Below are 23,690 nucleotides of genomic sequence, written 5' to 3'. Positions count from 1 at the left end.
TTATATCATAGTGACAAAAGTAACACATTTACTGTTTGTAGATTATCTGGCATGTGCAAGAAAGCAGTGATGGTAAACAATTTAATAGAGAAAACCAAAGGAATTATTTTTAATCATACAAATCCTTTGAAAGAAATTTTGAATTTATCAGATCTATATATATATAGGTAAATATATATACATGTAGGTAAGTATATAAAATGTATTAAACTGTAGAATTAAATAGTTGGCAACATTTTATTACTACGTACATGTATTTAGTTTCATACATTTACCACGGCTGAATTATTAAGAGTTATACATGTAAATATAGTTAGTAAAATCATGGTGTTAAAGTTATATAATTAGGAGATGTTATTAAGTGACACAATAGCTTAATAAAAACTGCTATACAAACCACATTTAGCATCTCTGAACAAAAGAAGCAAAATGTTTCTTAAGTGTTGGCATGCCACAAGGTTTTTATTAAGCTATTGTGTCACTTGACAACATTCCTTAATTATATAGCTTTAACACCATGATTTTACAAGCTACGTATATCTAAAACTTTTAATGATTTGTTTTAGACTGCAGTTGACAAAAAATGTTCACAAGGTACATCTGTAATTCTTAGTAATCCCTTCTAATCATGTTAACCATCTGATTATGTACCTTACATAGAGCGTATTCTATTAGGGAAATTTTATCTGATGAGTGCAGTCGGTTTAACTGTATGAAACCAATGATATACAGCCCCCCAGAGGGAGCTGTATATCATTGGTGAAGCTAAATAGTAATCTTGCTATAAATTTTAGTCATTTACACCAATCTGTAGGAGATTTGCTTTCTTTCAAATAAACTATAATACAGCCATCAACTATAGAGCTACTGAAACTGGAAACATTTTTTTGTTTGTTAATGTTGTGACTTTCCCATTAAAGATTATATTAGCAGCCTAGTTTTTTAAAACTAACATTTTGTATCGGGTTTTGGTCGCGGAACTCTTTTATTCTTGACAGTGGCGAAACAGTGTTGAGTATGAGAAAGTCCGACGACCAAACCGGATACAAACACACTAGTTTCTAGAAATATTTACTGATTTCGATTGTAAGACAAAAGTGATTCGCTTGAACGGTAAATGGAATTAAGCTTTAGTCGCTACATATGAAGTTGTTTCCTGGAAATGTTTGCGAGATGGTTTATGAGCGTGCCCTTCGAATCAAAGAAGCTCAGCATGCTAGGGTTTGATCAATTGGCTAGAACGCATCTTCATATAAGGATCGTAATAAATTATAACGTAAGGTACCTTGTCTTAGTGTCTTAACAAAATTATGAACACGCAGCACTGTAACTTGTATCTATTTTAATGTTGTTCAATTGACTTGCAGCAATATATGTATTGTATCAAAGGGTTTAAAGGTAATAAGTTAATTATTGAAGCGTATTTAGTTTGATAACTTGTTATAGTGGGGCATTAATAGATTTGATATAACAATGTAAAGCATCACGAAAGAGCGGTTTTTTATTTTTCAGCACGCAAGTTATAAAAAAGCTAAGGACTGGTTATTGTTAGATTTGTTGGTTTTAACCTTGGATCGTGTTTAATTTTTCAGGTGTTAGGTAGAGGTTTTGGGTCGTTTCGTGACATATTTGCTATAAACGGACGAGGAACGCACGTATACGGTTTCGTGTGAAAATATTTTCATCACATGTAGTCATACCTGCCAACTCTCACGCATTGGGCGTGAGACTCACGCAATCACCCCAAAGAAAAAATGGAAATGCGTGAGATTTTTGCCTCAACGTCCACAATTTTATATATACTATCATTGATACATCAATTGCCCCAAAACCAAATCTCACGCATTGTCCCACTCTTGGGTTGGCAGGTCTGCATGTAGTTTACAGTCTGCGTTACACCTTTTGTCGTGGTTTTGACATTGGGTTCACAAAAAGCTCACATTTTGCACTTAATCACGTCTCACGTCATCATTAATTACTTACATTAGTTAAGTTAACTTACCCGCGAAACTGTTTTTAGGTAGCAGGATGAGTTAGTTATAGTCGCCTAGAGTTTTGAAACATTTGACAATGCCAGACGACTCTATCTTTTGAGTATTAAAGACAACTTTTGTTTGCTAACAAAATTGTATCCTGCTTTTTTTAAATTATGTCGTAAAACATGTGCCACTGTGATGGGTGGACATAGAGAACTTATGCTAGGCATAACTAATCTGAGTCCATGCACAACATGAGTGTTGAATTTGCTTTGTCATTTCATTCTATTTTGATTAAGTTTAGTTTGTGTACCTTTGCTTTGTCACGTGGGAACTAATTCGATTATTACTGGTTCATGTACGAGTTAAGGTGCTAACCCTTTGACCGGGTAAAAGCCCCCCAAAACAACCGAAACTCGTGTAATTTATTTTAGAAAATTCAAGAAAATGTTTATTTTATGAATATACATAGCTCTAACTGAAATGTATTTACATATGTACATAACACTTACATAACATCTATTTAATAATGTACTGCTACCAAAAAATACAACAAAGTACAATTGTCTATGTGTGGAATGCTTGAAAGCATTCCTTACGGCAGAGTCCAACGCCACAGCTTTTACACCATGTAGTTATTCGTGTTCGTTTGTAGCCACTAACCCTGCTCTTGCTACAAACAGCACAGACTTTATGTTATCTGGCATTGTCTCACAAAAATGTCTAGCTGTAAATCTTGACTGCATGTTACCCAGGCTTGGTCTACCAACATGCTGTCGAGTCTCTTGGTAATCACCGAGCAGGCCTTCAATTACCTCTACGATAAAGTTATAATGCCCCATTGGCTTTGCGATGTTGGGATTTAGCTTATACATAATATAAGCATTTGTCATTGTTCTGTCCAGGAGATGGAAAAATATTTTTTTCCAGCATTTCATTGTTCTTCGCTCAGCTGCATAAGCGTCGGTCATTTGATCAGCTACGTCGACGCCACCCATCCCATCATTGTATTCCACCACTACAGTTGGTAATGTTTTGACCTGACCCCATTCCAAAGCGTCTTCTCACATGTCTTTGCAGAAGCGTGTGTAGACAGCATGCTTACTTGCTTCCTGTCTACCAAAGACGATGCCATCATTTGACCACTTCTCATTACTTTCATTTCCCCTTTGGTTGTCATCTTAGCATTGATGCCCTGAGGCAGACCTCGGCGACCTTTGCGTACTGTGCCAGTCATATATTTGCTTTTTGAGCATTTCTTCACAGAGAACTTGGCTAGCGTAATAGTTATCTACTACCAAATGATGATTTTTGCCACTGTGATTTTCTAAAAGTTTATTACAGACATCGAATGGCTGCCCGTTGTTGGATACTTTGAGTTCTGATGTATAATAAACACTATTGTGCACATACCCGGTCTTTGAGTCGACAAGATTGTATTCCTTCGGGCCCCACTGGTGATGTTTTTTTTATGCGGATGTAGTTGACTAGACAGTGACGCCCTTTGAAACCTACGATTGTTTCATCTATGGATATTACTTTGAATAGATCATAACTTTGTTGCCACCTAGCTGTCAAATGTTCCAGAACTTTCCTATACTTGTATTGAGGATCATAACTTGTGCTCGAGCGTGGAGGCTCATTATGACTGTCGGAAACATGTAGAAATCTGAGCATGAGGTTGAATGTGTCCTGCTTCATTGTCTTTCGAAATACTGGGTGGTTTTGGCTGTGATGCTTTCCATCAAAGTAAGCATTATTATTTGGAGCTTTCTACAATCCCTTGTTCAAACACATTCCAATAAAAGCCCTTAGTTGCTGCACTGTTGCATTCTCCCATAAATTTAGCTTAGACCGTGCCTGCAGTACTCCCACCTTTGCTTTAGTATACTCAAAGTACTTATTAGTTTCTGCTGCTATGAAGTCCCATAAACTACTTCCGCCTTGTTCAACAGGAAGAAAAAAATAATCAAAATACTCCACCGGTAATGTATCAGCAGGTGGTGTGAAGTTTGGCCCTGTGTGAGCAGAGAAATTGTGGAGTGATGGAAGGTTGTCATTATCTAAGTCAGTAACGATTTTCCATTGACTAAAAGTCGATGTGGTTGCAGTTATTTCATCTTCTAGTCTCTCAATATTAGAATCCTGTGTATTAGAGCTAGTAGCGCGGTTATTCCGTGATACGGAGCTGCTGCTACCACACACTCTACTCCTATTTACAACGGCTTGAGTGGATATAATATCGTCATCGTCCGAGCTGCCGTAGCCATCACTTTTCTCGGTATATTTGAAATCTTCATAGTTAACATCACTTCCATCGTTTGAATAATTATCATATTGCTCTGACAAAAGATCACTAACGATCGCAGGATCAAATAAATTTAACTTTTTCGTTTGGAACGCCGTGCCGCGATTTGACTGGATTTTCCAACTTCCATTTTTTCGAAGGCATCACGAATTCGTATTCCTTTAGCTTATAGCACAAAACGACGCCTCTCAGATAATCGTTTCAAATAGAAATTCATAGATTAATATCTTGCCGATAAAATTTAAGAATTGCTAGCGTTCATATCCTTTATATAACGTTACTAGGCGACAGCTTTATAAACGTCTACTGAAATCGACATTTCGGTCATTTCCCCACGCAACCGATAAACGACATTTCAGTCGATTTCCCTACCAAAGGGTTAAGCTATTGTAAGCAATACTGATATTTACCAATAAAAGGTACTTCTTTATTCTATAAGTCTAACAATTGAAATACACAGCTATCAAAATTCCAAACAATAATAGTAATGACAAAAGGTTAAAATAGCCAATAAAAGTTACACCCTTACTCAAACTGTCGTCCATGTTTGCTTGCTCGGTCCATATGGCTACGAGTTTCGACCGTCAAATGAGAGTCATGACAGTCCTTTTATATAGAGGCTCGGTAGTTGAAATAGTGAAGTAGAGGAGGATCAGCTGATGATGAAGAAGGAAGCTCCATCGGTAGGGAAAAGATAGAGGCTCCAGAGGCAGAGGGAAAAGAGAGGGAGGCTCCAGAGGCAGAGGGACGCACCTCAGCAGGCAGAGGGTGCCTCGGCAGGTCCTTAAAAAAGAAAGAGATAGACGGATCGACACTGAGTCGTTGGAGCTGTTCTCTTTTATAGATGTTTCTGTTAGCCTGTGAGGTGTTTAGGCGCCAAGATTCTGTTCTTTATGTTGCAGAGGGTTAGCAATTAACCCTTTAGCGAGCGGGCGCTTACGGCTGGGAATTCCCCAGCACACCAGAGCATTTACTAGGGCGATTTGAGCCTTCGACACTGTTATGATGTGCACCTGTTTTATGTGTATCTGTTTTATGGGTACTTGTTTTATGTGTATCTGTTTTATGTGCACCTGTTTGACTGCACTTGTTTGAGTGCAGGACAATTGTATATTTGTCATATTGCATAATGTCCATATCTTCAGTTCAGCTTCAGCTGCCAATAAAGCAAGTCACAATTCGTAAGCCTAAACTAAACCATTGTTTCAAATGCTCAACATATAACAAATTGGCGACGAGGATTAAAGGAACTTTGTAATGGCTTCTGCTTCTAACAGTACTGTTAAACCGTTTTTTGTGTCTACTGAGCCCTTGACTGTTGGTTCGAGGTGGAAGAAATGGAGGAGATATCTGCAGTATCACATTGAGGCGCTTGGTGTAACAAATGCCGAGCGAAAGCGTGCCATTCTGTTGGACTGTGCTGGGGAGGAAGTACAGGATATATACGATACTCTCCAGGTAGGAACAGACGGTGATGCATATACTAAGGCTATGGCAGCTCTTGACTTATATTTCACACCGAAGATGAACATACCGTATGAACGGTCTGTATTCAAACGGGCTGGATTTAACTCTGGTGAAACTGTTGTCTCATATGTCACTAGGCTGAAACAATTAGCTGTTACTTGTGAGTTTCAAGAAAGAGACAATGATTAGGGACCAGGTAATTGAGAAATGCCCTTCGCTGACACTTCGGAAAAAGTTGTTGGAGAGAGGTTCAACACTAGACTTGGACACTGTATTAGCTTTAGCCAGCACGGAAGAGTCTGTAGTTAAACAGGCAGATGAAATCCAGGCACAAAGAAATAGTGCTATTTCCAGTAGTGGTGGTAACAATACTGTGAATAGAGTTTTTAGTAAATCTGGTAAACACCATAAAAAGCGTGTTCAATCTAGACAACAATTTTCTGGTTCGGCTAGTAGTGATGGTAACAGAATATGCTACAGATGCAAGTCTCTAAGGCATCTGGCATCATCGAAAGACTGTCCAGCGAGAGACCGAATTTGCAAGGCGTGCAAAAAGAAAGGACATTACGCCGGCTCTAAATTTTGTGAGCAAGAGAAGAAAAAGATTGTAAATAGCGTTTCTGAGGAATCGTCTACACAATGAGAAGACAATTATTATACAGACACTTTGTTTGCTGTTACTGACACTAATATCAACACAACTGGTGAGGTGTTTCCACTTAATTCTTCTGCGTCTGGTAAGGTTTCAGTCAAATTAAACGATGTGGCTGTGCAAGCACTTGTAGACTCAGGTGCTTCTTGTAACCTGATGGACAAATGCACAGCAAAGTCAGTAAATGCTAAGATTGTTCAGACAAACAAGAAACTTTACGCTTATGGTAGTAGTTTTTAAACATCTTGATTTACTGGGTCAGGCTAACATTGATGTTTTTGTTCCTGCTAATGGCAATTTTACTACTGCTGTATTTTACATTTTCAATGGTAATGCTGCCACACTAATAAGCAAATGCTCTGCTGAATGTTTGGGCTTGTTGAGAGTTGGTCCTTTGGCTGGTGGGGTGAACAGTTGCAGTTCAGGTGGCTCTACTGGCCTGGGTGTGGAGCCATGGATTAGCAAGTACCCTCAATGTTTTGCGGGTGTTGGTTGTCTAAGGGATTTTAAGGTTTCATTGCACATAGACACAACGGTGAAACCTTTTGCACAACCTGTAAGGCGCATGCCATTTGGACATAGAGATTTAGCCCGAGTTAAGATAGATGAGCTTTTGGCTTCTGATATTATTGAGAGGGTAGAAGGTCCCACTCCCTGGGTTAGTCCTATTGTCACAGTGCCAAAAGACAACAATGACATTCGTTTGTGTGTAGACATGAGGCAAGCCAACAAAGCAATTGTGAGGGAAAGGCATCCTATTACAACCATCCAACCATACAAGAGTTACTGTTTAATCTGAATGGGGCTAAAGTGTTCAGTAAGGCTGATTTGAAATTGGGTTTTTATCAGTTTGAACTAGGTGACCAGTCTAAAAGTATCACCACATTTGTCACACATTTTGGTTTGTTCCGGTATAAAAGACTAATGTTTGGAATTGCCTCAGCCCCGGAAATATATCAGTATCAAATACAAAAGGCTATATCTGGCTTGGCAGGCTGCCAGAGTTACGCCGATGATATTATCATTTATGGCTCGAGTAAAGAAGAATATGATGAGCGGTTACACAAATTCTTGCAGAGAGTAAAGCAACTTGGGTTGACTTTAAATGCTAGCAAATGTCGGTTTGGCTTAGACAAAGTTTCCTATGTAGGTTACAATATTTCAAGCAAAGGTGTGAAAATTTGCCCAAAGAAATTGAAATCTATTGCAGATGCTAGAGTGCCTAAAGATGTATCTGAGCTAAGAAGCTTTCTAGGGCTAGCCAATTTTGTGGGGAAATTTGTGCCACAGCTATTTACACATGTCGAACCTTTGCTGCGGTTGACCATGAAAAACACAGCTTTTATTTGGGGGAAAGAGCAAAATGCTGCCTTTTGCAAGATTAAAGCACTTATGGCTGACAGTAAAACACTTGCTTTCTTTGATGCTAATGCCAAGACCAGCATAACTGCTGATGCGAGTCCTTATGGCCTGGGGGCAGTTCTCAGTCAAAGTGTAGATGGAACGGAAAGGGTAATTGCTTATGGTCACAGAAGTCTCACAAAAACAGAGCTATTCACAAACAGAGCGCGAAGCCCTGGCGCTGGTTTGGACTTGTGAACATTTTGTATTGTATTTACTTGGCATCAAATTTTGTCTCATAACAGATTATAAGCCTTTGCAATTTATTTTTAACAGATCTACATCTCAGCCTACTCCGCGCATAGAGAGATGGGTGCTTAGGTTGCAAGCGTTCAATTATGAAGTGGTGTATAAGCCAGGTAGTCAGAACATAGCTGACCCCCTTTTTAGACTGTCTGTAGGTATAGACAATGAGTATTCCGTTGCTAATGTTGCTGACTCATACATAATGATGATGGCTAACAAATCAGTTCCAGTGGCATTGACTTTCTCTCAAATTAAAGCCAAAGCTATTGAGTGTCCTGAAATGAAATTAGTAAGGCAGGCTTTGCTAGATTGTCTCTGGGACAAATGTTTACCTATATACAAAGCAGTGTCACCAGAGCTGAGCCAGTGTGATGGAGTCATTTTGCGTGGTAATAGGCTTGAGATTCCAACAACAATGAGAACTTCGGTAGTTAGCTTAGCTCTTGAAGGTCACCTAGGCTTGACTAAGACAAAGCAGCGCTTGCGGTCCAAAGTTTGGTGGCCATCTATGGGTAAGGATGTGGAAAAGATCTGTAATCAATGTTTTGAATGCTTGTTGGTGTCCACGCCAAATAAACCTGTGCCAATTTCTTGTACTAAATTGCCTGACCAACCGTGGCAACACACTGCATGTGATCTTCTAAGGCCATTACCTAACGGTGAAAGTATATTGTCGACTATTACAGCAGGTATTTCGAGATCTGCTTCTTGAGGTCTACCACTGCAGCCAAGATTATAGAGGCGTGTGAGGACATATTTAGCAGGTGGGGTCTTCCTTTATCTGTGAGAACCGATAATGGCCCACAGTTTGGTAGCTAGTTTCAAACATATTTGAAACAGAATGGGGTGTTCTGGGTTTCAACTACTCCAATCTGGTCTGTTGCTAATGGGGAGGTAGAAAGGCAAAACCGTTCTCTTTTGAAGTCTCTTAAAATTGCTCAAAATTCTGGCCGTAATTTCAAGAGTGAGCTTCGAAAATTTCTCATGGCTTACAGATCTACGCCTCACTCTGTTACTGGTGTGTCACTAGCAGAGCTAATGACGGGTAGGCAAATGCGTATTAAACTTCCATGCTTAGAGCGTTGTGAACCTAATCTAGATGGTGAAGTTTGGGATCGGCAGGTTTTGGCTAAAATGAAATCTAGAGAGTACATAGATGCTAAACACTGTGCTCAGAATAATGACATTGCTGTCGGTGACACCGTCTTGGTAAGAGCTGAGAAAACAAACAAGCTCAGTCCAACTTTCAGTCCTGAAAGGTATCAAATTGTGTCTAGACAGGGGTCAGAGGTTGTTGTGAACAGTGAAACAGTGAAAAAAATGGAAGACAGTTCCGTAGAAATGTAACTGAGGTTACAAAATTCCCTAAATCACAAACAGAATCTGACATAACCCAATACCAAGAGTGTGAGAATGACGAGGAAAATGTAACTGATGCTAATTTGAAGGCAGGGAGACCCATGAGGGAGAAAAAGCCTCCTTTGAGGTTTGGTTGTCCTGTTGCCCACTGAATGGTCCCTAGCCAGTAGCTCAGTAATTTGAACTCTCTGAAATAAGTATTGTCTTGTTTAGTGGTGGAGCATGGGATTCTTTGTTTATGTGCTAGTGTTTCTTTGGTCCTTTGGATGACTAACCCCGTGTCCGCCAGTGATAGCTTTGCACTTGGGCTGGGCGTGCTGTCTCCTGCGGCTGGGTCCTGTCTCTGGAGGTCACTTGCTCTCAACCTCAAATTTTGTGAGAAAATTGTGTGGAGGCATTACCATAAGCTGGTTAGCTTATGCTATTATTACATGCTTATAACTGCTTTATTAACATGCTGCTTTTGTTTTAATTCACTTGTTAATTTATTTTAATTTTTGTAGTTTAGCTGTTAGTATAAGTGTAAAAAAAGAAAAATTTATACGCTAATGCAAATTTGACTTGTATCTCGATTCTTTTATCTAAGAAGGGAAGGATTGTTATGATGTGCACCTGTTTTATGTGTATCTGTTTTATGTGTACTTGTTTTATGTGTATCTGTTTTATGTGCACCTGTTTGACTGCGCTTGTTTGAGTGCAGGACAATTGTATATTTGTCATATTGCATAATGTACATATCTTCAGTTCAGCTTCAGCTGCCAATAAAGCAAGTCACAATTCGTAAGCCTAAACTAAACCAGTGTTTCAAATGCTCAATATATAACAGACACGACTGCGTAAAAACTGCATCAACTTTCATCAAAATTGAAGTAGATACATAAATTAACATGCATAGAAATGCTGAGAAATTTCTCTACGAGCTGATACATTTTTGATGTAGATAGCTCGCAATTGCTTTCCTGCAGAAATCCCAATTTGTTGAAGCTACCAATATTTTATTTTTGTACGTCATTTTCAATTGTGTTTTCTAAATAATAGAAGTAATTGACAATGTTGTATAAATAATACTTACATGGATTCATATGTTCACAACAATTTGCAAAAGAAATTGGTCGTCCAAGAGCGACGAAAGCGGAGTTATGATCTCCAATGCAATGCAGGAGCGCCACTCAAAATTTTCAGCGCGTGGCCCTAATGACCAGCGAAAAATGGAGGCTTGACATGGCCGCCTAAACTTGGCTATAACTTCTATGCAAACTGGTATACAGCCACAAATAAATATGCATTAGAAAGCTTAGAAGTTTCTCAACAGGCTGCCATTTATTTCCTGCAAATCGGCTGTAAAGATTTTTGTCAATATTCTGATTTGACGAAGCTGTCAGCTTTTTACCATAAAATATCGATAATAAATACATTTTTTAAAAGCACTAGCTTTAAGAAAATAGTTTATGATAAGCATCTGCACGGCGTCATATATGTTTGCTACAAGTAGCAAAAAACATTGGTTGTCCAAATGCATCAAAAGCAGAGTTAGGCGCTCATGTGCATTGCGGGTGCAGATCTTAGAAATGCTCATGACGCCATGTCTATAAGCAGTGCACAAGATGGTTGACAAGCCCTGACATGGCTGTTCCAACCCTGCTATAACTTTTGTGCAAATTGGCATTTAGCTGCAAATGAATATGCATTTGAAAGCTGAGATTATTTTCTAGACTGATTTTTTCCTCCAGACAGCTTGCAAAGCTCTACAGCCTGAGATCTATATATTGATAGTTATGATTTTTTGCTGATTTTAGTTATGATCTTATGCATTTCTCGAAACTAGATTTATGTAACAATTTTGCATATAAACACATTTCACAAATTAATGTGTGCTGCAGCAAAAGTTATGGTGCATAAAATGAATTGAGTTGTTAGCCTGCATTGGCACATTTGGTGAAGCAGCACAAAACAGAAGGCAACATTTATTACGAGCACAAACAGCAAATCATAGACTGCTAGAATGCATGTGAACTGAACTATTTGATAATATGGGTGCCCTAAAAAGGGTGGTCTGCAACAAATACAACCTGTAAATGCACAACAAATGCAACATGTAAATGCACAACAAATACAACATGTAAATGCACAACAAATACAATACATAGACAATGACATTTTAGCAAGTGCATGTACAAAAGCAAGTGATACTAAGAAATGATGCATTTACACGCGCTAAATAAAATTTAAATAAATGAATTTATTTAGCATGGTAAGCATCAAAACATGACTCGCACAAAAGTACTGCGCTTGCTAGACATTTAAATTTAGTTTCGCTTAGGTTTGTTGTCATCAGCGCGCCTTTTGCAGTGCCTACAAATTCTGTATTTTGCTGGTCTACCTTTCCCTGGACTATTTGTCACTATTCGATGAGTAGAAGAAGTTGAAGCGCGGGGAGTACTGTTTTTGCGACAAGAACCAGTATATTCAAATATCTGATGAATTAATTTCTGTCGAAGCTGTAAGTCAGTTATTTTACAGCCGCTATGGATTCTATAAACTATGGCAGCATTGTATACACAAATATCTAATAAATGAAAATATTGTTTTTTATACCATTTCATGGTTTTTTTGCGCAGCATTATAATAATGCAAATTTTGATCCGATTTGTCAACTCCCCCCATGTATTTGTTGTAATCCAAAATAACAGCTGGTTTGCAAAATTTATCCCCTTTATAATATACTTTGCCTGTATCTGCGTCGTCCATGTTTTTATGCATAGTTGAAATTACAGAAATATATTCTTTATCTCTCCAACAGCCAACCATACTTTCACCATTAGAAAAGCTTATTTTCTCACATTTTTTAATTACTTTTCCATTATACATTTTCAAATCTTTGCGGACACCTTTTCTGTTTAGACGCAAAGTTCCACAAACATTTATTATTATTATTTTATTATTATATTATTTTTTACAAGTTCAGCTGCTAACTCTGGCGAATTATCAAAATTATCCACAAGTAAACAATGACCTAAATTTAGTAAACCACTCATTAATTTCATGACTATGTTGTGAGTGATTCCTCTACCAGTTCCTTCGGCTTGCTCCCACTCATCACCAATGTACAAAGACAGCTTGTGCACTTAGCCAGAGACAGCATCGCAGAGAGCAAATAGCTTTTTTCCAAATCTAGATATTTTAGATGGAATATACTGTCTGAAGCTGAGTCGCCCTTTCCAAGCCAGCAAGCTTTCAACTATAGATATAAATTTACCAGGCAGCAACACAGAAGATAACTGGTCACATATCACGGCAAAAACCCTTCCTAATTTGAACAATTTATTGCCAGCAGGGTTTTCTGAATTTTCAGTGCAATGTAAACTGTTTAAAACCTTTGAAAACCTGTTTTTTGAAATCATTTTACTAAACACTGACGTAGATAACAAATGATCAGAAGACCAGTAAGACGACAAAGTAGGCTTTTTGACAATACCCATAAGCAAAATTGAACCAAAAATTCGCCAAATATCTTTTTCATCGACAAGCTGCCAGGCATCGCCATGTTTTTGAAGGCTATATCTATTTGTTTCATTAACTATAACATTCATGATGGCCGATGTAATAAACAGCTTTAAATAGCCAAAAATACTTATCTGTCCAGGAATTCAGCTTCTTACACCTGCCAAGCTGTCATCAAAATGAAATTCTTTGGGTTTTAAATCGGCTCCTCTTTGAAATCCGTCATGACTCCCTCCATCAACGCCGGCCGTTTCACTCTCACTTTCGTACTCCGATTCACTCTGTTGAATTTCTTTTTCACTTTCATCGTCTTCTTCACATTCTTCTGCACTAAAATCCTCTGCTTCACTTTCACACCAGTCGATTTCTTCCTGTAAATGGCTTTTTTTAGCAGCGCTTGAAATATCACGTCCGTTCATGATGATAAGCTTTCCATAAAGAACAATCAACTGCTAGCAACGTGTTCTTTTTGCACATGCATATAAAGGACTAATTATAGCCTCAAAATAGTAGTATATCTTTTAAAACTCCTCGAAATATTAATTAAAAATTTTAGTGCCGTTTTTAAAATAAATAAATGAATTTAAAGAATACCTATCAAAGACTCAGATCTGACGGGCAATTACAGGTTTGGTGCGCTGAGACTGCGCTCTCAGCCCGTAAGATTACGGGAACGGTGTGGAAAAGGTTAAGTGAACTTGTTTTAAGTACGTCATGGGAGTGTATCGATTGAAAATGATGACTGACTCCAATTGGTCCTGCCTGGTACAGGTCTGATATCTTTTAATGGTTTTCTGGCATGTCAATCGATGTCTCTTTTCTCATGGGCTACTTTAACAGTAGTTTTCTAAGCTACTTGTAGATGAGTACATGATGACTTTCTTTATTGCTTGTCCTTCGATGTATTAGCTGTCACATTGTAGTATTGCGTATGTCTCCGGAATGTAGGCGTTTCTCCATTATGCTATCTACTTTTGCTAATACTTTTATACAATCCTACAAACAGAAGGTTGTAATTTTTTGGTACCCAACTCTTGCTAATCTTTCTCACCTGATGAGAGCAGACCTATCTTTTCCCTGAATAGATTGTGATTAACCAACTGCTAAGTACTCATCATACTACATATCATAACCATTAAGCTACACGGAATACAATGAATTCAATGAGCAAATAGTCATTACATCAGTCAAGATACTTACAGCGCTTGCTTGGGATTAACAACTAGCACTCTTGATTATTACTCGTAACGATTGTTAAGCTGGCCCAAATTGCAGGTATTGTTTTAGTAAAGTTTTTAGTAATGATCTAGCTTTCCAGAAAGTTACTCAAGTTTATTAGGGAATTATTCTATTATTCGTGCACTGCGAGGCATTTGGCTAGTGCATATATACACTAGCCCAATTGCCCGACCTTGCAAGGTTATTAAAGGTTGACTTGCAACAAAATTCACATTACTGTTATTTGGTATCAAAAGATTCACCATGTCTTACTCTGCTGTGTTGTAGGTGCAAAATATGTGGAAATGTATATTACAAGCTCTTATAATCTCAAAAACAAAAAGCTGCTGTAGATTGGAATCAGTTTATTTCTCTGACGTAGTCATTACATTTGGTTATTGTTTTGTCACGTGAAAGGCTCAATATAAAACTTCTCGTAGAACTAGATTATGAAAAACACTTCAGGTTTTACCAAAGACCCTGTATCAAATATAGACGCTCGATACTTTACAGTTTTTTCAGCTTAGTCCAATTTTCTAATCGTAATTTGATCATGTGACCCATACCTGGCAAATAATTTCTGCAGCATTTTTCGATTATCACAGGGGACCAACAGACTCGTCATGTTTATCAGACAATGATAGGTACTCCTTCGAGCTAAGGTTAAAAAATTAAACGAATTTTTGCGGTAAGTTATGATATCGATGCTGAAAGTGACAGCATTACAATGACAATAAAATAGACGCGTAAGAACAATAGACATGGCTTTATTGAATGCGTGAAGTATATTTGTGAAAATATTTCGACAAATGAGACTGCCTGAATGTGTAAACAGAAGCTATCTTGTACAACTATGTCCCATTTGAGACGTTTTGGAAAGATATTCTAATCTAAGGCGGTTTTGTGATGGCGGCGATTAACTGTTCGTTTTTGAGCTTTTAGGAGTTTGTAATCACCTTTCCACATATTTTGCACCTACAAAACAGCAGAGTAAGACATAGTGAATCTTTTGATACCAAATATCTGTACAGACGGTTCCCAACCTACGAACGCGTTACATTCCAAACGATTGTTCGTAAGGTGAATTTGTTCGTAAGTTGCATCAGTGCTATATTTTGTATTATAATTTATGTTTAAGGCCTATATAAGTATATTGAAGGTTTATATAAGTATGTTTAAGGCTTGTATAATTAACCTGTATTGGTTTGTACTGAAAAAAAAATTTAATAAAATGGAAATAATACTTTGGTGGACGCCGGGCCATGACACTGCATTTCTTATTTATTGTCCTTTCTATTATATTGTTGTTTTAATCGTTATGCTATCACTTATCGTTGTTGTCTTTTTGTATGTGTTGTCCGCTTATTATATCGTTGTTTCACTCGTTATGCTATTGTTATATCTGATATACCGTCATAACACTATCACTTATCGTCACTTAGATTGTTGTCATACCAACGCGCTAGCGGTCCTATTCATTCACCTTGTTAGCCGGTGTTCTTACCGTTTGCCCTTACCGTTTGCCGTTAGCCGGAACGGTTGATATTATTGTATATAAATGAGTGCGCGCATTTAGTTGAGCAGAGCAAATAGCCGTATGCTCCTCGGCTGGTGAAATTTATTTCGCTAATTAAAAGCTGAATGAAACTACAGGCACTCTCTTATCTTTATTTATTAGTAGAGATCTTGCCAAATAAAGGCCGGCAAATCTGTTTACAATACGTATGTAAAGTTCAAACAAATAATTCGAAAGTTAATCGAGTTACGAACAACGTACATGCGTTCGTATGTACCGTTGTTCGTAACTCGAATGTTCGTAAGTAGGGAACCGTCTGTAATGTGAATTTTGTTGCATGACAATCTTTAAAAAACAGCTTAAAAACAGTAGCAGGTAATACAGTTGCCTCCCACTTGCCATTAGCCTGGCACGTTGCCAATGACTATTTTGAGTACGCTATTATCTGTATTGCTAAACTTACTAATAAGAGCCGTGAGAGCAAGTTTTAGTGACACTGCATAATGCAGAGTGCTATGCATATTTTAGCCGACCTAGCGACTCATTTAAATTTTGTATCTTGCACAGCTCAATTGGTAAGAGTATTGCCTGGCGATCAAGAGGCTCCGAGATCAAATCCAACATGAAGCAAATATTTCTTTCCTAAATTTTAACAGCTATAGCTGGACACACCAAACGACCAACTTTGAGATTTATTTATATATGTAGATTAGACAGTTTTTGACTAAAGTTTTCTCGCGGCAGCTAGTATGTCTATATATATGTGTATATATATACATATGTATATATGTATATAGTATATATACATATATATGTAGTATCTCTGTAGATTGTATCTTCCATTCAACTTGCATCACTCTACATTTTACTACTTTTCTCTTATTGTTCAAGTTTTTCATTTTGGTCATCATAACAGACTTTTAAATGAACTTTTACATTTTTTATAAAATAGGGAAATGCTGACTAAATACAGAAGATGTTTAAACGACTAAAACAGCGAATTGGGCAAGAAGGTTCTCCTACAGCTGCTGAAACAGCAGATTATACTCAACCTATCACATATGAAAGAGAAGAGCGGAATAGGAGCCTTCGAGAAATTGAAAATGACATTGAGCCTACCGCAGTTCACAGCCACAATTTGCTTTCAAGCTCTTCCGACACAGCTCAACCATATTTAAATGGTAGTAAATTGAATGAGTCATTGACGAGGTATTCTCCTAACCATATTGATGGTGAACTAGGCATAGATCAACCAGACGAGGCTTCTGTTGCTACGACATCGGCAGTACTTCTCCAGACTGAAGGTATGATACAATAAAAAGGAGCATTCATTGCATTTTGAGTTGTTTCAAAGTGTTTAATATAAGTACTTTTATCGACCTGTGCACTTTGGTTAACTCTTTCACTACTGCACTAAATTGGCTATTCTAACCAAATTAATTCAAACGGATTTCGAAAAATCGATATAACGCTAGTATTTATGCAATATCTCAAGAATCAATGCAGATATTGTTTTGCTGTAAAATGCATCTTATTCAGAACAAAATCCTCTACAAGATAAGTAAAAATGGTTTAGTGAATCCCGCTCTCGCTAAATTTCTGACGCTTTGCATTGAACGAAAGCGGGGAATTTCTTATTGCCATGATGATATCGATCTGGTTGACCCGTTCTGAAAAAATAAATTGAAATCGAACCGCTTAACAAAAAGATTTTCGATTGGTTGCGCATGATTGGCAACAAGTTTGTTTTGTTGGGGACCAAATTTATTGGTCTAGCTAATGAGTAGGCTTCGTAATGAAAAGAAAAGTGAAGCTGTATTGATGACCCGATTCATTGGCTTGCGATCTGTACTTCTTTTACCGCCATTTCTGATACATTTTCTCAAGGTAGTAAAAGAGTCAAGGGTGTATTGGTGGTGAAGCATTTCTAGAAGTTTCTATAAGCTTTGTGTTTACCAGGGAACTATTAGCTAAAGTATGTCTAGTTATATAATATATCACCCTGTTAGTCCATTAAGTTAGTCTAGTTATATGATATGTGCATATCACCCTGTTAGTCCCTCAGAAAGTCTTGTTATATGAAATATGACTCTTTTAGTCATAAAGATCTAATTATATTATATATCACTATGTTAGTCATTAAGTATGTCTAGTTATATGATATATCAGTCTATATCACTCACAATAGTTATTCGCCAATGTTAGCCGTAGCCAGAACACCTATTATTCAATGAGGGCAACTGTTGGTTCTCCTATTAACCAATGAGATAGCTTCTGATAGACATATTCATACATCATTCAACTTATCAGTAAAACTCATGTATGTATTCTCCGTTCTAGATTCGCCAAGTAAGGATGGTCAGTCACCGATTCATCTAGATGACTCCCATGAGACAGTCAACTTACCAGAGTCGTCCTCTCGTCGCAAGAACTTGGCTGCAACAGTTCTCAAATATGGCGAGGAGATAAGCGCTAAAAACAGACAAATTGTAGAGTTGGAGACAAAGTTGATGACAAAGATGAGTGATGAAAGAGAGAGAATTGCTCGACTGGAGGAGAGCTTAAGTTCAAGTAAAAGGCATGGTGTATCTTTGTATAGGTCTCTTTAATACCGTACTTTTCGGGCTATTACCCGCACCCCTATATAAACCGCATCTGCATTTTCAAAAAATGATAATAAAACAATACATGGGCCGCACCTTTTGTATAGGCCACAGAACTCACGACGGTGCTTCTTAACACGGCAACAACTTTGCTGGTTATAACGGAACAGTGCCGTTAGGCACTGTTTCGTGTTAACCCACGCTTTTTAACCCAGTGCCTAACGGAACAGTACCGTTAGGCATTGCTTCGTGTTTTCTTTCACCGCTAGAGGCACGCATTAACTGGAGATTCTGGTTAATGCGCCCTAGCGGTGAAAGAAAACGCCACAGAATAGCCACCCTTATACAAACCGCATGGCTCAAAACATCAGAAAAAAGTAGCGGCTAATAGTCCCAAAAGTACGGTAGCATCTGTGCAGCTGTTCATATGCCTTGTTCATACGCTTGTCACAGCATGCAGTTGCTTGCCTTTTACAGTGTACAGCTACACTTTTCATCCTTTTTGTACTGAAATGGCTGGCATTTCTTCGTAGCTAACTTAAAAGCTGGATCAATCACGCTAAATGTCCTTTTGCAGTACTATAAACTGCTTAAATGAAAAGATATCCGATCAAGAGGAGACGATCACACAACTAGTCGTGAATATGTCGAAATTAGAAGAGACAGCAACTTGTGATAAGTCAGTAGCAATAGATTTGGAGTGTAAGGTCGCTAAGGGTCAAAGGGAGGTTGCCAGTCTGCTCGAGAACCTCGATGCCTGCAAACTAAAGGAAGCTGCATCGGAGGAAACTATCAAATTGCTGCAATCTCAGGTAGATGATAGATATTATATGTAGTCAGTAGCTGTAGGTATTCAGCATGTATTCAAAAGCTTTAGCAGCTAATCAACAGCCATATCATGCGGGTGATAGCTATAGCAAGTAGCCAACAACTATAGTAGGTTGTCTGTAGCTATAGCAGGTAGATGATAGGTATAGCAGGTAGTGTGTAGGTATGGCAGGTAGATTATAGCTATTGCAGATTGTCGACAACTATAGCAGGTAGTTAATAGGTATAGCAGTAGGTTGATAGTTATAGCAGGGAGTCGATAGTTTTAGTCGGTGGTCGATAGTTTTAGCAGGTGGTCAATAGTTATAGCAGGTAGTAACAGCTCCCTCGATAATAGCTGTTTTTATATTCCTCTCTTTTATGTTCCTCTTTTTCTCTTATTTTTGAGCCAAGCTAATATATATCTTTGTTTTAAATCTTAGCAATTTCAAAACCTTTCATATTTTTTACTTTCTCCCCTATTATTATTATTAGGGATATAATCTGCTTGTTTCATTACATTTATATATTCTTATTCATTTCATTACTTGGTTTTTTCTTATTAGCTTACTCTTGTACTTGTTTGTTTTCTCAGCTCTAATATCTTATGCTTTGCAAGTAAGTTCTCCCGTTCATTATTCAAGATCAGTTATTCTTTGTATGCTTTGCCATAAATTATTTTGCAGATCGAGCATCTGAAGGAACAAGTCAAAAATTCAAAGAAAGACAACTTCAAATTTGCCCCTCTGTCTAGTTCCGACTTTGTATCTGACACTGGCGACAGGTAAGAATGTGTGTTTATTAAGTCCTATGTTGTTTGTTGCTCTCCTCTTGGATGAAGCAATTTGCGTATATGCTGTGTCTTCTCCTCAGATATCTTCAGCGTATCATATGTGTTCAATCATTATTTTACTTTCTGATATTTTACTTGCTGTCGTGAAACTGTGCTACAAACAGCAGGTTGTAGTTTTTTTGTGTACCCAACTTTTGCTATGTTAGATTATTGGATTGAAGGTTAGTTTTGACAGCTATAGTTTTTGGTCTCTATTTCTGTCACACCAAAAAATTCCAGTAAAATATAAAAATCTCTACAGAATATAATAAGTGTCAATTGAACGCAACAAAAATATAGTAATGATAATAGGAATAGTGAAAGTTAGCCATAATATAGTAATATCTCTCACGCTATCAAAAGAGAAAATTAGTGTAAGTTGATTATAATTTGATCATGTTGCCGCTGTTTGGCCCTTTCCATTTGTAATCTTCCACCGACTCCTTCCCCCTGTCCACCTCCGTCTTCTTGTTTGCCTCCCTTCCCCTGTCTACCTCCCTTCCCCTGTCCGCCTCTCTCCTGCCGTCTGCCTCCCTTCTCCTGTCCACCTCCTTCCCCTTGTCCGCCTCACTCCTGTCTGCTTCCTTCTCTCTGCTCGCCTCCTTCCCCCTGTCTGCCTCCCTCCCCCTGTTCGCCTCCCCATGTCCGCTTACCTCCCTCTGTCCGCCTCCCTCCCTGTCTGCCTCCCTCCCCCTGTCCGCCTCTCTCCTGCCGTCTGCCTCCCTTCCCCTGTCCGCCTCCTTCCCCTTATCCACTTCACTCCTGTCTGCTTACTTCTCTCTGCTCGCCTCCTTCCCCCTGTCTACCTCCCTTCCCCTGTTCGCCTCTTTCTTTTTGTTTCCATCTTTCTCCCTGTTCGCATCTTTCCCCCTGTCTACCTCCGTCTGTCCACCTCCCCCTGTTCACCTCCCCCTGTCCACCTCCCCCTGTCCACCTCCCCCTGTCCACCTCTTCCTGTCCACCTCCCCCTGTCCACCTCCCCCTGTCCGCCCCCTGTCCACTTTCCTCCCTTTGTCCACCTCTTTCTCTCTGTTCTTCTCTTTTCCCCTGTTCGCCTCTCTCCCCTTGTCCGCCTCCCTCCCCCTGTTTGCCTCTATATGTTTGGTGCCTTACACCGTGTAGCATTCCCATTTGTGTTTTTATTGAAAGTTTTGTAGTACTTACTCTCAAGGCAATAACGCCTTTGAGACACACCAACACCCAGACACCCCTTTTTTAAGTTTATGGTTGCCTTTGCATGTCAATCAGCAACCACAAACTGACTGAGTTCAGAGACAGTGAACTATTTTGCTATAGCCAAATATCATGATTTGGCAAAATGGAACTCCTCACAAAGACTCAAACTTATGCATACATGTATATATATCTTTGTATATCTTATACATACATTTATATATATTTGTATATATTATACATACATGCCTATATCTTTGGACAGTGAACCCTCACGATATCACTACCATGATATACAATTTTTTCACTTTACTAAGTGGAACATGATGATTTTTTCACCACGCCATACAAATCTTATCTCACCATACAAATTCAACCAAATTTTCACTCGATTCAAAATTTGGCAGTCGGTGTGCTTATTATGTATGTCAAAATAACAAAGACACTGAAATGCTGTTCGCCGAAAATATTTTCACAACGCCTGGAAGAGACAAGAGGACTGATTTCTCTCAGTTCTGCAAGTCACATGTGTAAAACAGCAATATTTTCCATTTATAATCAGTAACAAAGTTGGAGTTGCAATCCCTTCAAACAGGTTAGTTGCCAGACAACTTCTCTTAACCTGCTAACAAAAATCCATTTCATTACGAAATCAGCATTATTCGAGCTTTCTTGCTCAATTAAGTTGAAAAAGGTTATAAACAGGTCCGCTAAAAGTTATAGTGAAAGCAATAACTGAAACTGATAAATAATAAAATTTTAGTAAAAAAATTGAAAATCAGTAAAATTGTTGTAAATACATACTAAAACTTAGCTTTGAGTGCGCGTGTTTAGTAAGCTAAACTTATTTGAGATGAGTCTAAAGTTTATGCTGTATGTACATCTGACTGGAAGGTAAGAACTCCCTACGGTATGAACTGCGGTACATTATAGTGTGACATTTTATTGCAGATCAGAACCACTAAATACAATAAACTTACCGTGAGTAACTATAGTAAAGTTACTCTATAGTAAAGTTACTATATGGTAAAGTTACCGTAGGTAACTATAGTTACTAAGGTTAAAATGCTATTTCGCTACTAATTTTTAATATGTTCAGCACCTACATATAAAACTTTGATGACTTTTACCAGGGGATGTTTGCATTATACAATTACTAGGGAATCTTTAGCCCTTCATATGATTGTTTCACCATGTGATGCCAGCCTAGGAACGGATCAAAATCGTATCCTGAGGGTGCACCGTATATCTTGTACATACATGTATATATTTTTGATGTCGATGTTAATACCATCAAGGGTATGTCAAATTAATCAATGACGATCCACTTTTTGAAGCATATACATATATCTTGATCGTGAATTTTTCAAAGTCAACTTCCTGCAGTCCCTTAAAAGCTCTTTTAATGTTCATCCATTCGATTAACGAGTCATTCTTCTGCATTACTCACTCTCGTTTACTTAAATGCATACTCAGCGTTCTCTGAGCTGCTCTCTTGCTCTAAGAATTTTATATCATTTGTATGCAGGTGTCTGTATTATCTCCAGGTAGGTGCTTTGTCACCAACTAGTTGAAAAGCCTGCTTCCCTTAAAGTTATGTATCGGTCCATGTCTTAAACTTATTGTAGTTGTGACCATGTGATTTGTTGCTAGGAAGTTGGGTAATTTGTAGTTAGTTAGTTGCTACTGAGATAACACAGTTGCTTGCATCACTTGTGGTCTGGTGTCTCTATCACTTGCAGTCAGATGACAGAGCTGAAGGTTAAACTTAGCCGGTCCCACTCTCATAGCAAACGGCTTGAACTGCAGCTGACTGACAAGGAAGCGCAGGTTGCTGCTCTTGTGAGAGAAAACAAGGACATGAGGGCTAACCTGGAGAACAGCAAGCAGCAGGTTGAACCTATAACACTACTTTCAACATGCTGATAAACAATATTACTTTTGTTGAACTCGTCAGTATCTGACTCTGAAATGTCCTACATGGACTGAGAAGGTTGGGTGCCTTAGACATCGCTGCCATACTGAACGATGGAAACAACTACTTTAGTTAGAACATGCGAACAATTCTTTGATTTTCTGCTATTAACATAAACAGTAGGCCTATGTAGCTCCAAGCTAGCAACTTTGAATTATCTCTTGCTGTTACCTTGAAGTTGTCTCATCCTAGCTGTGTGCAGTTTGTTGGTTGGCTGCTGATTGTAAACACAACTCACGTACCAGCTTTAAGTTCAGTCATAGTCAGGAATGACCAAAGGTGTAAAGTCATTTTGTACAGTGAGCATGTGAAGCTTGCGTTTTTGTTAATTAGCGATATGAGCTTGCATAGAGATAGGAATATCATCAGTATGCAGTATGTTACATAGAGGTCCGAAAATCATAGCAAATAGTGAGTAAAGTGTGCATGAAAATACAAAATGATTGACTGATTTTCTGAAACTCGACAATAAGTTTATTTGAGTTGACAAACTATACATAGCATGCTGTAACCATGGGTCTTTTTGAATCAGCCAGATCTAAATATGCCATTCCTTGGGTAGGCGTTCTTACAATCCCTGCAATACTTCAAGAGAGAAATTTACTATTTTTTATTTTATCAATGTGTTACTATTATTATGGAACTGATCATACTTA

The 23,690-nt window shown here is 38.2% G+C and overlaps 1 protein-coding gene across 1 annotated transcript in view; it reads left to right on the top strand.

Moving 5' to 3' along the window:
* The first annotated feature begins 1,284 nt into the window (after positions 1 to 1,284).
* LOC137396809 (testis-specific gene 10 protein-like) overlaps positions 1,285 to 23,690 on the top strand; it is a 28,046-nt gene continuing 5,640 nt past the window's right edge. Inside the window, exons 1-6 of the mRNA XM_068083121.1 lie at positions 1,285 to 1,398; positions 16,597 to 16,948; positions 17,985 to 18,215; positions 18,825 to 19,059; positions 19,741 to 19,838; positions 22,802 to 22,952. Of these exons, the coding sequence (XP_067939222.1) occupies positions 18,892 to 19,059; positions 19,741 to 19,838; positions 22,802 to 22,952 (417 nt within the window). The 5' untranslated portion in view covers positions 1,285 to 1,398; positions 16,597 to 16,948; positions 17,985 to 18,215; positions 18,825 to 18,891. The remainder of the gene's footprint in view (positions 1,399 to 16,596; positions 16,949 to 17,984; positions 18,216 to 18,824; positions 19,060 to 19,740; positions 19,839 to 22,801; positions 22,953 to 23,690) is intronic.

Source organism: Watersipora subatra, chromosome 5 (assembly GCF_963576615.1).
Source record: "Watersipora subatra chromosome 5, tzWatSuba1.1, whole genome shotgun sequence".
Taxonomy (NCBI): domain Eukaryota; kingdom Metazoa; phylum Bryozoa; class Gymnolaemata; order Cheilostomatida; family Watersiporidae; genus Watersipora; species Watersipora subatra.
This window is presented reverse-complemented; position numbering and strand designations above follow the sequence as displayed.